This window comes from Ursus americanus, chromosome X (genome assembly GCF_024610735.1).
Source record: "Ursus americanus isolate L20-20 chromosome X, mUrsAme1.1.p, whole genome shotgun sequence".
NCBI lineage: Eukaryota > Metazoa > Chordata > Mammalia > Carnivora > Ursidae > Ursus > Ursus americanus.
In genome coordinates this window covers 64,766,781-64,779,394 of record NC_142164.1, presented here as the reverse complement: position 1 = coordinate 64,779,394, position 12,614 = coordinate 64,766,781, and the positions used below count along the sequence as shown (strand labels likewise).

General features: G+C 57.9%; 1 protein-coding gene and 1 pseudogene across 1 annotated transcript; both read left to right on the top strand.

Moving 5' to 3' along the window:
* The first annotated feature begins 3,645 nt into the window (after positions 1-3,645).
* On the top strand, positions 3,646-7,316 carry LOC123786503 (uncharacterized protein CXorf49 homolog). The gene is given in 5 exon segments (XM_087859691.1): positions 3,646-4,905; positions 5,520-5,691; positions 6,244-6,323; positions 6,590-6,635; positions 7,276-7,316. Coding segments are annotated over 5 exon segments (1,599 nt in total).
* Positions 7,317-11,551: 4,235 nt separating this feature from the next.
* On the top strand, positions 11,552-11,818 carry LOC148106927 (large ribosomal subunit protein eL43 pseudogene; annotated as a pseudogene).
* Positions 11,819-12,614: the final 796 nt, after the last annotated feature.

Genomic DNA, 12,614 nt, shown 5'->3' with positions numbered 1-12,614 from the left:
TTACTGAGTGGGGGCACTCTCTCGTCCCACGGGATTTCCCATACTGGCAGGGACTCCAGGAGATGGAGTAAACTCACCACCAGAGTGGCCCTTCAAAGCTCTAAGAAAGCGATGGCCCACATGGAGAGAGGCGCGAGTCCCTGCCTTGGACTAGCAGGTGGCAAAGGAACAAAGAGTTTGAGTGAGGCAGGCCTGCTGGAATGGAGAGAAAACGGGAGGCCAGGCACGTGGCCAGATGGTTCTGCTCCATGGGAAGGCCGAGAGGACACACCATTCACCAGCGCCATCGGGAGTGTTCTGGTGAGAAGGGGCCCCAGCACCACCAAGAAGTTCGGCGGTTGCTCTCCTCTGCAGGCCGACGCAGATGATCGAAGGAAAGTGGTCCTGGCCTGGGCTCATCCCCATCCACGGGAATGATGGACTTCTGATGTAAGAGAGGGCAGGGGCGGCTCCTGATCAAGAGACTACAGGAGACCATGTTTCCAGCAACTACCAGCAAGGTCAGAGGGGCAGTCAAGAGTGCTTGCCTGGCACAGAGCTGAGAGGATGGTTCCGACAGCCTGGCTCCCTCGGGGCAACGACAGCCAGAAAAAGGCAAGAGAGAGAGAGGGTGGTCGTCCCAGTAAAGAGTCGCAGTTTCTTGCTCAGTTCCTGGTCCTGAGCCAGTTTTGAGACTGGCCCCACTGACTGAAGAGGTGGAGGAGTCCTGAGGAGGAAGGGACTGGAAACAAGGCGGCGAGTATATATACTGTTGATGAGGCCGCTGTCCTTCTCTACAGAAAAGGACTGACATTTCTCAGGTGACGGTGCCCTGGGGAAAGAGGAAACCCCAGGCATGTCTAGGACTATTTGACACAGGGTCTGAGGTGACACTGATTCTGGAGCCCCAGAGTGTCACTACGGGGCCTGGTTAGACTGGGGCTTAGGAGACCCTGGTAACAAAAGGAGTTGGGGATAGAGATCCAGTCACGGACCAAGGCAGTGGTCGCTTCTCCAGTCCACAAGGTGACAATGGATACACGTGGCGGTTGGAGCAAAAACCCCCACATTGGGTCATTGGTCTGTGGGGTGAGAAGCTACCATGGTGGGGGAGGCCAAGTGGATCCTCTGACACCGGTCCCCACCGCAGGCCAAACTGCTAAGTTGAAACCAGTATCGGACCCTAGGGATTAGCAGAGATTCTGGACACCGGTGGAGGCCTATAGGATGCAACCGAAGAGGAGGCAGGAGAGCCCCAGGGATGACGAGAGTGGGGAAGGTGTGCAAAGGCTCCAGGATTCTGTCTATGGCGAAGGGGGACACGGAGGCTTCCCCTGGATCCATCGGTAATGTTTCCGGGGAGGGTGGGAGGTGGGTAGAGGGGATTCTGCTATATCCTTCGTCATCCATTTTAGCGTGTCTGAAATAGCAGCGTGACTTTAAGAGCCAATGGGAGAAGTGGGAGAGGGCGTTTTCCAGCCACAGGCAGGGGCAGTGGGGGGCGCGCTCGGGGAGGAGGCTCATCGCAGACTTAAGAGTGTGCCCAGTCTCCCCTGCTCTGTACGCTTCTCCAGCACGGAGGCTTCTCAGGTGCAGGCCCAGCAACACTGGGCCTTGGAGCTCACGCAGGCAAGAAGTGTTCGGGCACCCTGGGCCTCTCTTGGGGATCGGCCAGGGTAGGAGGCAGGAAGGAGAGGCGAGGGGCAGACAGAGGAGTATGAATGAGAAAGCGAGGAAGGAAAAGTATGAAAGGAATGGAGGGCCCTCGGAGTAGGGGTTGGGTGGCAAGCAAGGGAAATTCTAACACACCAGAAGACACACAGAAGCCAAGGGAGGGAGGCACCACTCTCCAGATATCAGGACTGCTCAGCTCAGAGAAGCTGGGAACCGGTAGTTTCAGGAAAATTGGAGAGACAACTGGCACCCCACCCCCACCGCCACCACCAGTGTTAGGCCTACTTAGTTGTGCGTTGCTCCAGACCTTTCTACATACTTGTACATACACCTCTACGTACTCTCAATCTGGGAGTGGTTCGTTGTTTCCATTTCCTTATTTACAAATGTGTGTCCAGCTCCACTGGCCTCCCAATTGCTCTATTCAGTCACGAGGATACTTTGAAATCTGTGAACGTGGCCTCTCCTGTTCCTTTTGACTGCCGCCTTTCAAGTCTTCGGGATGCACACCTCCCACTGCTTGCATCCATTTCCTCACTGATGGGAATTTAGAGTGTTCCCAGTTTTTCTCATCACCAACATCCTAGTGCACATGTCCTTCCTTATCCACTACATGAACCAGCCGGCAGCAGATTTGCTGGGTGGTAGAGGGAACGTGCTCTTCTCTGCTTTAAGGTTTTCTGCTCAAAGCGAGGACTCTGGAGACAAACTGCGTGCTTTTGATCCTGTCAGGGATCCCAACAATCCTGATGACCTTGGGCCAGTGGCTGAACCTCTCAGTGCCCGTTTCCTCCCCTGTAAGAGGGAGGTAACAGTGGGTACTTCAACCCTAGGAGTGTCTTGTGAATGCCTGACTAGCTAACTACAGTGCTTACATGAGGGCCGGGCATGTCGTACCTATTGTGTAAGTTGCCTCGCATTGATTCTGCCAAATACCCTCCCAAAGGGCTGTTCTGTGCCACCGCCACCCCTTTCCACCGCCCCCCCCCCCGCCTCCACCCCCAGCAGTGGGCAAAAGCACGGGTTTGCTCACAACCGCTCCCACCCTTGGAATGGTTCAGCTCCTTGATCGTCCAACTCTGGTTTGTGAACACCGATTCGAGGTTTTAGATCGCACCTCTGGAAGTAGTGATGGTGAGCATCTTTTGGTGTGTGTGCACTGGCCACTGGGATTCCCTCTTTCCTGAACTGCCTCGGAGGGAGGAGGGGCCGGGAGGAGGGGGCAAAGCCCAGCCTGTGCGCCAAACCCGCCTGCCAGCAAAGTTTCCTGAGCACAGAGCCACGAACCAATTGGATCGCCCATCGCGGTCGAGGGGTTGCGACAGAGGCCCAAATATGACAACGTTTCCTCTCGGGCCCTTCGCGGGGCAAGTATGCCACCCGTCCCCCGATCTTTGACTGCGGGCTTCCCGTGCCCACTTTCCCATCGGGTCCTAAGTGCCGCTGTGGAACACAGGCCGGCGATCGATTCCTCCGTGCGCTAGGTGCCTCACCTCCGTCCCGACCTTTCGTCTCCACGACCCCGGGACAAGTGCCGGCACAGCCGCCTCGGTGGCTGAAGAGACAGAGGCTCAGAGCCACGACTCCAAGTGGAAGGCAGGTTCTGGCCCAGGGGCGGCGGGACCAGAACAGGCGGGACCAACGCCCGAACTCGCGCACACCCAGCCCCGGACCCGAGCCAGGGCTAACCAAAGGCCTATTGGTTAGGGCTTTGAGGGGCGGGCCAACAAGGGGCGCGCTGGTTGGTGGGGGTGGGGGACGCGGACCAATGAGGAGGCCACGGTGCAGGCGTCAGAAGCGCGCGCAAGCCGCGCGTTGTTTGAGGCGCTCTCGTGCGGTGCCTGAGGTGACTGCCGGCGTTCCCAGGAGGCCTCGAGGCTCCGGTCGGTCGCACGTCGCGCGCCAGTCGCCTCGGGCCTCTCCCCTCTCGTCTGTGGCGCCGGGACCAGAGCGATCTTCTCCCTCGAACCGCGGCTGCCCGGCCTCGACGGCATGAGCGATCCCGATGAGGTGCCTGTCTCGGGAGCGGGCTTCGGCCCGGAGGGCGGGGAGCAGTCCGGCGCCCGCCCCGCCCGCCCCGGGCCCCCGCGGGCACCGGCGCTAGGTGTGGATGCGGGGCCGCCGCGCAGCGGCGAGGGCGAGGGTGGGTTCCCAGACGCCGAGTCCGAGCGGGAAGTGCTGGAAGCGGGAGGGCCGGTGCTGTGGGGCCGCGTAGGCCGCCCCGGCTCCCCGGCCGACCACAAGGGGGACGGCCCGGCCTACGCGTCGCACGTGGCTGACGAGTCCGCGGCGGACATCGTGCAGCAGCTGGCCGACCGCGATGCCCTGGGCCTGCGGAGAAACCGGTCCCCGGAGGGCGGCGCCGCGGCAGCGTCGGGCGGTTGGGCGGGCTTAGAGGCAGGGCCCGGCGGGCGAGGCGCGCTCGCCCTGGGCCGCGTGGAGTCGCAGCCGCCTTCCGCCGCCCCGCCGCACGTCGGTGGGCCCGAGGGAGGCCGAGCCTGGGGAACCCCGAAGAGAGGCGCTAAGAGCAGGTCGAACGTCAGGGTGGATCGCCGGCGGCGCTCGGCGGCCGCCAAAGGCCCGGGCGTGCTGCCTTCCGACCCCGAGTCTTCAGATGAGTTCAGTGAGATACAGCCGATGAGGGTGAGCATTCGCTCCAAAGAAGGAGGCCAGGCCAAGCCCAGCAGCCCCGAGGATCGCGGGGACACACCGAGACACTCGAATTTCCACGTCAGGGAGAGTTTCCTTCACACGCTAGGCTCCTTCCTGACCTCGGCTCCCCGCGGATTCACTTCGCTTGTGGAGAGGCAGGCCTTTGGCGAGCTGGACATCTCCCGCTCTAAGAAAATGCAAAGCGTGGTCTGGGGGAAGGGGGAGAGCAGGCCCAGCTACCAGGGAGCTGCTGCTGTTGCTGCTGCAGGCGGCCTGCCCGGGGCCACCTCTAGGAGGAAGGTGGCCCAGGAGAAGAAAACCCTAGGGGGGGCCTCCAAAGTGGCCTCGGGGAAAAGCTTTCCTTCCTGGGGGCAGACAGTCTCGGCAGATCCCCCGGAACCAGCCACGTTCCCCCCAATCTCCGGTGTCCCGCCGCTTGGGAGGTCCAAGAGGTATGCCCTGTTCCCCTCGGGAACCAAACAGTCCAAGCACATGGGCTCCGGGAAGAAATCTGCGGCCAGGAGGGCTCGGGAGGCAGAGCTGATGGCCGTCGCAGGAGAAGGCAGTGACTCAAACAGAGACGCGTTCCCCAAGGGCCAAGTGAGTAGGCCCCCCTGCTCCTCCTCTCCGGGGGAGGGGCCCCCCTCCCCCTCCGCGCACTTCTTCACCCATGCTCCCTCTGTCCCTAATTCAGGGGTTGCCATGGGTGCCCCGGGGTCACTGGGATCACCGGGATGCCAGATCGGGTCGTGGGTCGTTTTCACAGGGGCAGACATTAACCTCCGATACCACGCGGTGTGTGCCCGGCACCATTCTGGACCCTTGGCACGTTTCCTGTCTCCTCCCCCGAGAGAGGCCCGGGATGAAGGGAGGGGAGGGCTGGTCGCTGATTGGAAGCCAGGAACCCCTTCAAAGTTTGGACCACGAACCTTCCATCTTTAGACTCATCGGCTTCCTGGTTTCTACCTCCTGGCTGGTCCCCAAGCCTTCCTTGCAGGGAGCCTGGGCTTTGTCAGTGCCCTACTCTTCTCCCTGGCCCAGCTCTGCCCCCTGGCCCGGGGCTGACTGAGGGAGGAAGCGCCAGCCAGACCAGCCTCTGAGTTCCCTTCCCTATTCCCTGCCTCACCCCAGCTCCTACACGCACACGTGTGCACACCTACACACACCATACACGCACACACGAACACCCCACATCCCAAGTCCAGATGGGTGAGAAATTTTTCTTTTAACTTCCAACACAGAGGCCAGAGCCATCTTGTTTGGTCATGCGCCGTGGAGAATGCAGCAGGGGCGACCTCTACACCAGAGCCCCCCAAGTTCCAGGAGGCTCAGAGCCCTTGGCCCCGAGCCAGGGAGACGTCCTGCCCAGAGTGCCTGCGCCCTCCAGTGAGTCTTGGGGGTGTCATGGGAGTGCAGGCGAGAGGAGATGAGGAGGGAAACCTCTGGCTCTGGCTGGCTCTGGCTCTGGCTCTGCTCGGGGCTCAGCTTTGGTCCCCACCTCCAGGCCTCCCTGGGGAAGCTTCTCCCAAGGAAACGGGGTCTCCTGAAGCCACATCGTCCCCCAGGTGGGGTTTGTGCAGCAGGGGTGATGCGTGGCCGTGTCCCAACGTGTAGCTCTGGACATGGACTTTCAGCAGAACAGAGCCTTTCTTCTGTTCAGTCCTGTTGGGCCCCGTTGCTCGTCCCAGGGGCTGGCTGTGGCTGCAGCTCTGGGAGAGTCCAAGCCAGAGCCACAGTCCCTGGGGACCACCTTCAAGGATGGGCTGCCCCTGGGGGACAAGGGGGGACGGGCCCAGAGACAAGGTTGGAGCTGCTGGCAGAGCAGCGGCCACTTGTTGCCAGCAGAGGGTGGTGCTGCCTCACGTTGGACCCTGCTGAGGCCCTTTGCCCCTCCCAGGGGGGCCTTGGAAGCTGGATTTGAAGTTCTTTCCCTTTCAGGTGACCAGGAGCCTCTTGACCACACCCCAAGGCCAGAGAGGCAGCAGCTGCCACCAGCTGGCGCCCAGGGCTGTCCTCGGGTAATGCTTCCTGTGGCTCCTAGAAATGCAGGCCCAAACTAGAGGGCGGGATCCGGGTCTGGGCTAGAGTGACATAGGTGCCTTCCCCCCCCCCCCCGCCCCGTCTGCTCCCCACAAAGCGAAGGCGCCTCCTTACCCCTGAGGAGCCTGTGCGGGTTTGGCCACTGGGCCTGGGGATGTAGTGCCTGTGGGAGAGGGGGAGGCGGAGGAGAGAGGAAGCCAGAGGATACTAATCGTTTCTCTCTCTCTGCTGTCTGCTGCCCTAGTGTGTCGTGCTACAGAGAGAAATAGACGACCTGAAGGAGCAGCTTGGTATGAGGACCCTCTGGCTGGGGCCGGGTTGGGCAGACGCAGGCGGGAGGGTGGGCAGACGAGGGGGTCCTCAGTGCAGAAGCCGGCATGGGCTGCAGGTGCAGGGGCCTGTGGGGAGGAGAACCCAGCAGGCCTGGCCCTGGAGCCTGCTGTGTGTGTGCGGCTCCATGTGTGCACAATCGGGAAAGTCCTGCCGCGACTGCGTGCGCACTGTGCCAGTGGGAACAGGTCCCAGAGGTGTCCCTCTACTAGGACGTTTACAGATGCCTCCTTGATTTTCCCTGTAACTGCTCCTTGGTATGGCTGCGAGGTACACACGTGTGTGTGTGTGTGTGTGTGTGTGTGTGTGTGTGTGTGTGTGTGCGTGCGCGCACTGGTGTTGGTTGGTCACGTCTGAATGATTCCGATGTGCCCCAAAGCTTGAGAAGCACTGGCACGTTTGGTTCCCTTGGAGGACATGTCCATATTTCATTGAGGTGGTGGGTGAGTGAGGCAGGCCCGGAGCTCTTTGGATAGGGGCTGGAGGGGGTTTCAGGTTTCAGGGCTAGGCGCTTCCCCACGGGGACAGGGGGATGGGCTTCTACCCCCCCACCCCCCACCCCGTGTCTGGAGGGCCTGCTTACGCCTGTCTCTGTTTCAGCGGCCATGCAGTCCCTGACTGACAAGTTCCAGAGCCTTTGAAGTGAGTGTTACACACACCATTCCCCTTCCCACAGTCGCGGCTGTTGGGCAGGGCCGGGGGCTGGCCCTGGCTTGCTGCTCTTCCCTGACCCTGCTCTGTCTGACAGGTTGAGCCCAGCATCGCTGTGCAAGAGGAGCAGCTGGTGCCTTTGGAGCCAGGGAGCTGTGGCCAAGCCGGGTCCCTCCTGTTGACCTCAGCCGAGGCTTCCTCTCCCTGTTCTTTTGCCCCCTCTCCACCCCAGTTCACAGCAGTTTCAAAATAAAATACCTCTCAGGCCTGTGGTCTGCCTTGTCTGTGGGGTGGGGGGGCTGGGCCAGGGGTGGGGAGGAGTGGGAGGGGCGGGGCAGGGCGGGGAGCTGCTCCATGTCACAGCCTTTTCCAGAAGAGGACCTCTGGGGTCGAGTGGTAGGCCTTCTCCTTGTGGGGAGCGTGGGCTAGGAGCCCTGCGGTCCGGCCCCCAGGGTGCCCCGGCCTCTCGGATCTGAGTGGGCTCTGCCTGGCCACCTGAGCCTTTGCTCCCTTTCCCCCTGCGGGCCCCCTTCAGGTTCTCCCCTCATCTCCCCTTCTTTTTGGGCCTCGGGCTTCCCTTTCATCTCTGTTCTCCCCCCTACGCCCCTTACTGCTGAAGGCAGGAACCCAGGACCCCTTCCAGAGCCGCAGTCCCTCTTCCCTTCCCTCCTTGGGATCGCTGACCTGCTGCTCCGGGCCCCCCTGCTCTGCTGTCTGAGTGTCCTCTCGATCACTCCCATGGCTTTCCCTCGCTGGCCTGCCCTGCCCCTGTACTTCAGCTGGCGTTAAAGAGCAGGGTTGGGCTCCTGTTGCCCCTTCCTGGGCCCAGTCCCCTCTGCGGAGTCCTTCCCTCCCTCTGGTGCCAACGTGCCCAAGGACCACTGGCCCGGGGGCTGGCGCATCCTCCCTCTCTCCTCTTGAACCCTGGGCCTTGACGCTCCGTTTCCAATCGCGTCACTTCTCCCTCCTTGTGTTTGGTGGTGGGGTGGAGGCAGAAGTCAGAGCCCAGTGGGGTGCAGAGCCAGAGGGGGGGAGGTACAGGTAACAGGGCGGAAAAGCACGGGTTAATCTCTGGCCTGGAGGTGGGCGCAATGAGGCTAGTGGGGGCTCTGGGGCAGACTGCCCACCAGTAGCCAGAAATGGGTGGTCCAGCCATCGGAGCTCTCCTGTCCCTCCTGTCCAAGCCACCTCACCCCCCTCCTCTGTCCTGGTCGTCCCAGGACCCTTGGTAGGAAAGTAACCATCCGTTTCTACGGCAAGGGTGCGTGATGGGTCTCGATGTGCCTGCGTGGTCCTCTGCCAGTGCTGTTCGCCCACCACGAGGACCCAGGTTTTTCTGGAAACACTATTTGTGTGTCCCGGCTCAGGCTCTCTGTCCCTTCAGGTCACAGGAGATTTAGTCTGAACTCCGTGCTCTGTTTCCCCCTCGCTGACGGTGGGTGGGGTTGGGATGGCTTCCTTCCTTCAGCCAGGACCCAGGGCTGTGCTGGCCTGAGGCTCAGAGGGACAGATCTGGGTTTGAGTGAGGTGAGGGTCGCTTCTGCCAGACCAGATACCCTTCCCGAGAGACCCAGGTGTTTTGTGCACAGAAGTGGGGGGGGGTTATGGTCCCCAGAACAGTCAAGGTTGTTGTGTGCACGTGTGTGTGTGTGTGTGTGTGTGTGTGTGTGTGTGTGTGTGTGAGTGTGAATTCAATCAATCGGGGATAATCTCCCTTGAGGGAGAGAGATGTGATTCAGGGAGTAAAGGGAGTGGAGACTGTGGTCAAGAACTGGCAAGATACTGAATGAGCAGAAGCAAGGGGTGGATCTACTTTTCAGGGGGTGCTGTTAAATGCCTAAAACTGGGGGGTAAGGACGTGCAAGTCCCAGACCCCTGGACAGGGTGTGGGAATGCTGAATGTCGGGAGCCCCTGGAGGAGACCATGGGTCCTATTCTGTGATCCTCGGAGCTCTGACCCCTCCCGTGTGCGTTGGAGGAAGGACAGTGTGGGAGGGAAGGCTACCTCAGAGTGGCTGGGACAGGCCTCATCTTAGCAGCAGGGAGCTCGCTCAGGAGTCTGCTCTGCCAGGAGCTAATGGGGACAGGGGCAGGATGGGCGCGGTGAGGGTGGGAAGTAGAGGTTGGATTCCCCAACAGAAAATTGGGCCAAGTTGGTTCCCCCTTCCCCCCTATTCTCAGCCTGCCTTCCTTCAGGGCCACATGCCATGAACTCAGGTGGCCAGACCATCACGCATGGGGTGGGACAAGCACAAACCTCCGCCTTGAAGAGAACAATCGTGGGACTCAGCCCTTCCCCTCCAAACCCCTCACTTGAGAAGGTGGGCTTGGTTGCTGAGGCTCTGGCCTTCACCCGGACCCTGTGGTTCTGTCCTGGCGGGGTAACACGGTGGGCCGTCTTCTGAGTGAATGGGTTTGGCAGAGACCTTCTCTGTGGGGTCTGGGGGCAGACACGTGGGCAAGTTGTGACTGGGGAGAAATCCAGCACCGACCCTGCCTTGGGGGCACAGTGCCGTGGTGAGCAGCGTGAGGAAGGGAAGAAGGGGACTGGGGAGGGCCTGGTCACAATCCTGGCTGACTAGTTTTACTGACCTCCCTTCCCTCCTCTGAGCACACAACCTCTGTTCCATATTCAGACCACGTAGTCCATAATCATGTTGCTGTAAACACACACGTCATGGGCTGTGGCTCGTCTCCTTCCCGTCCCATCAGGAAGTAAGTGGCAGACAGTGAGGCACAGATTAAAGGGGTGCATGTGGGTCCCAGGGGAAAGGAAGAGGTGGGTCCCCTGCCCTAATTTAGTGTGCCTCTTTTGCCTTCCCCCTCACGCGTCCTCTCCAGCCTGGGAGGGAGTGGTGGCTGGCCTGGGGAGCCCTAGGCCCCGTCCTGCCTCATTCTGCTGCCTGCCCAGCTCCCAGGCAGATGGCTCCCTCTCCACCACCTCCAGCCCCAGCCGCTGTGCGGCCACCACCACCGACCAGCCTTTCTCTGCAGACCTTTGGGTGGGGGGTTGCGCACACCCAAAGAGGGCAGGAGGAGGTGAGCACTGGAGACGGAGCTGGGCGTGGTGGGAGGAGGGATGGTCCCCAGAGTTGTCCACACCCTAACTCCTGGAATGGGCTCAGTATGTTACCTTGCACGGTGGTGGGGGGGGGGGTGAAGGTTACAGATGTAATTCTGGTTGCTTCTCAGCTGACCTTAAAGTGGGGAGACTCTCACCCATGTTTGCTGGGTTTGGCCAGCCAGCACATTGGGGGTGGCAGGGTGGCCCTGTGAGCTGTTACCTGCGTGATCCCCGGGCGCACTATCCGCACGACTGGACGGTGCTCGGCGGCCCTGTGCTCCTGCCAGCTGGTAGCCTGGTAACTGCCACTCAGAGAAGAGAAGTTTAATAATAAGTTGAAAGCCTCCTTTTGCCCCATGCCAGTCACTCCTCCTCCTCAGTTCTCTCGAGGTGACTGCTGTCTTGACTTTTCCACTCTGTTTTAAAGGATAACAATCGCTATTTAGTAAGTAACCTTTACAAGGATAGACAGGATAAATTACAGGAGAGTAAGTATTAAGTATATATTTTTTAAAGATTTTTTTTTAATTTATTCATTTCTCAGAGAGAGAGCGCACCCAAACAAGGGTAGCAGCAGGCAGAGGCAGAGGGAGAAGCAGGCTTCCTGCTGAGTAGGGAGCCTGATGCAGGTCCCCACCCCAGCACCCTGGGATCATGACCTGAGCTGAAGGCAGACGCTTAACCGACTGAGCCACCCAGGTGCCCCAGTATTAAGTATATTTAGGAAAGACCGTATGTATACAGTATTGTAGAAAGTCTACAGTTTGACAGATGGATAGGGAGTGCTCAGGCCGTGTAATAATCACCCAGGTGAGGAACGGTACATTCCACCTCTGGAGGTGCCATGTGTGTGGCCCTTTCTGTGAAGGACGCCAAGTGCAAAAGTTACATACCGCAGGATTCCATTTTTGTGACATTCTTGCAAAGTCCAAACCATAGGGATAGAGCAGATCAGTGGTTGCTAGTGTCTGGGGGTTTGAAAGAAGGGGTTTAACTATTAGAGCATGTTGGATTTTGGCGGGTGATGAAAATTTTTTTGTAGTTTTTGTGGTCGTGGTTCCCTAACAGTAGGAGTATCTAAGGACTCATAGACCTTGATGCGAATTCTATCCCAATTATCTTGAACTTTGCTCTCTGGGCTCAGAGCTAGTTTGCAGCAACATGGCTAAATGCACCAAGAAGGTCAGAATCGCGGGTAAATATGGGAGCTGTTATGGTGCCTCCCTTAGGAAAACGGTGAAGACTAAAATAAGCCAGCATTCCAAGTACACTTGTTCCTTTTGTGGTGAAACCAAGATGAGAAGACAAGTTGTGAGGCTCTGGCATTATAGCTCCTGCATGAAAACCATAGCTGGTGGCACCTGCACCTACAATACCACTTCTCTAGTCACAGTAAAGTCGGCCATCAGAAGACTGAAGGACCAGTAGAAGCTCCACCATTTGAAACACTGCTAGCCTATGATTGATAAATGGGTTAATTTATGCAACAAAATTACTTTGGCTTGTTGTTAAATTTATTAATTAGATCTGATTTATGTTGTATTAATTTTGCTGTCTCAAAAGACTTGGAAATTAAAAATCCTTCTAATTTAAAAAAAGAATCCTGAACTTTTAAGAAATTGTGAAAAATACATTATGAATGGATCCTGTGTCTTACCAATTATTTTTCTCAATTTGAGATTCACAATGATCTCCTATAATGTGTGAATGTGGAATATTGTAGTATTTTATTTTCTGAAGATAATTCAAGTTTGTGTGTCTGGGATGGGTCCAGTTTTGTCATAGCGCATTCTGTTTTCCTTTTTATATCCTGTCGGATTCAGTTTGCTAATATTCTCTTTCTGATTCTTGCTTCTTTCTCTTGAGTGTGTGATTGACCCGTGATTTTCCTTTCTCAACTTGTCCTTGACAGGATTTAGTATCCAGCTTATTGCATCCTCACAAAATGTTCTGGGGAGTGTCCCTCTATTTCTAATTTGTCTACGAATTCATGTCACATTGAAAGTATGTTGGCCTAAGATGTTTGTCAGAAGTCAGTGGAGAAGCCTGGATTTTTTTAAAAGAAGATTTTGAGTAGTGGTATATTTCTGTGTGGTTGTAGAACAATTCAGATAGGCTATTCCTTCTTGAATCAGTTTTGGCAAGTTTCTTTTTTCTAGAAATTGGTCACCCTTTTCTAATTTTTCAAATTGACTGGAATAAAATGGTATATAATTATCTTCTT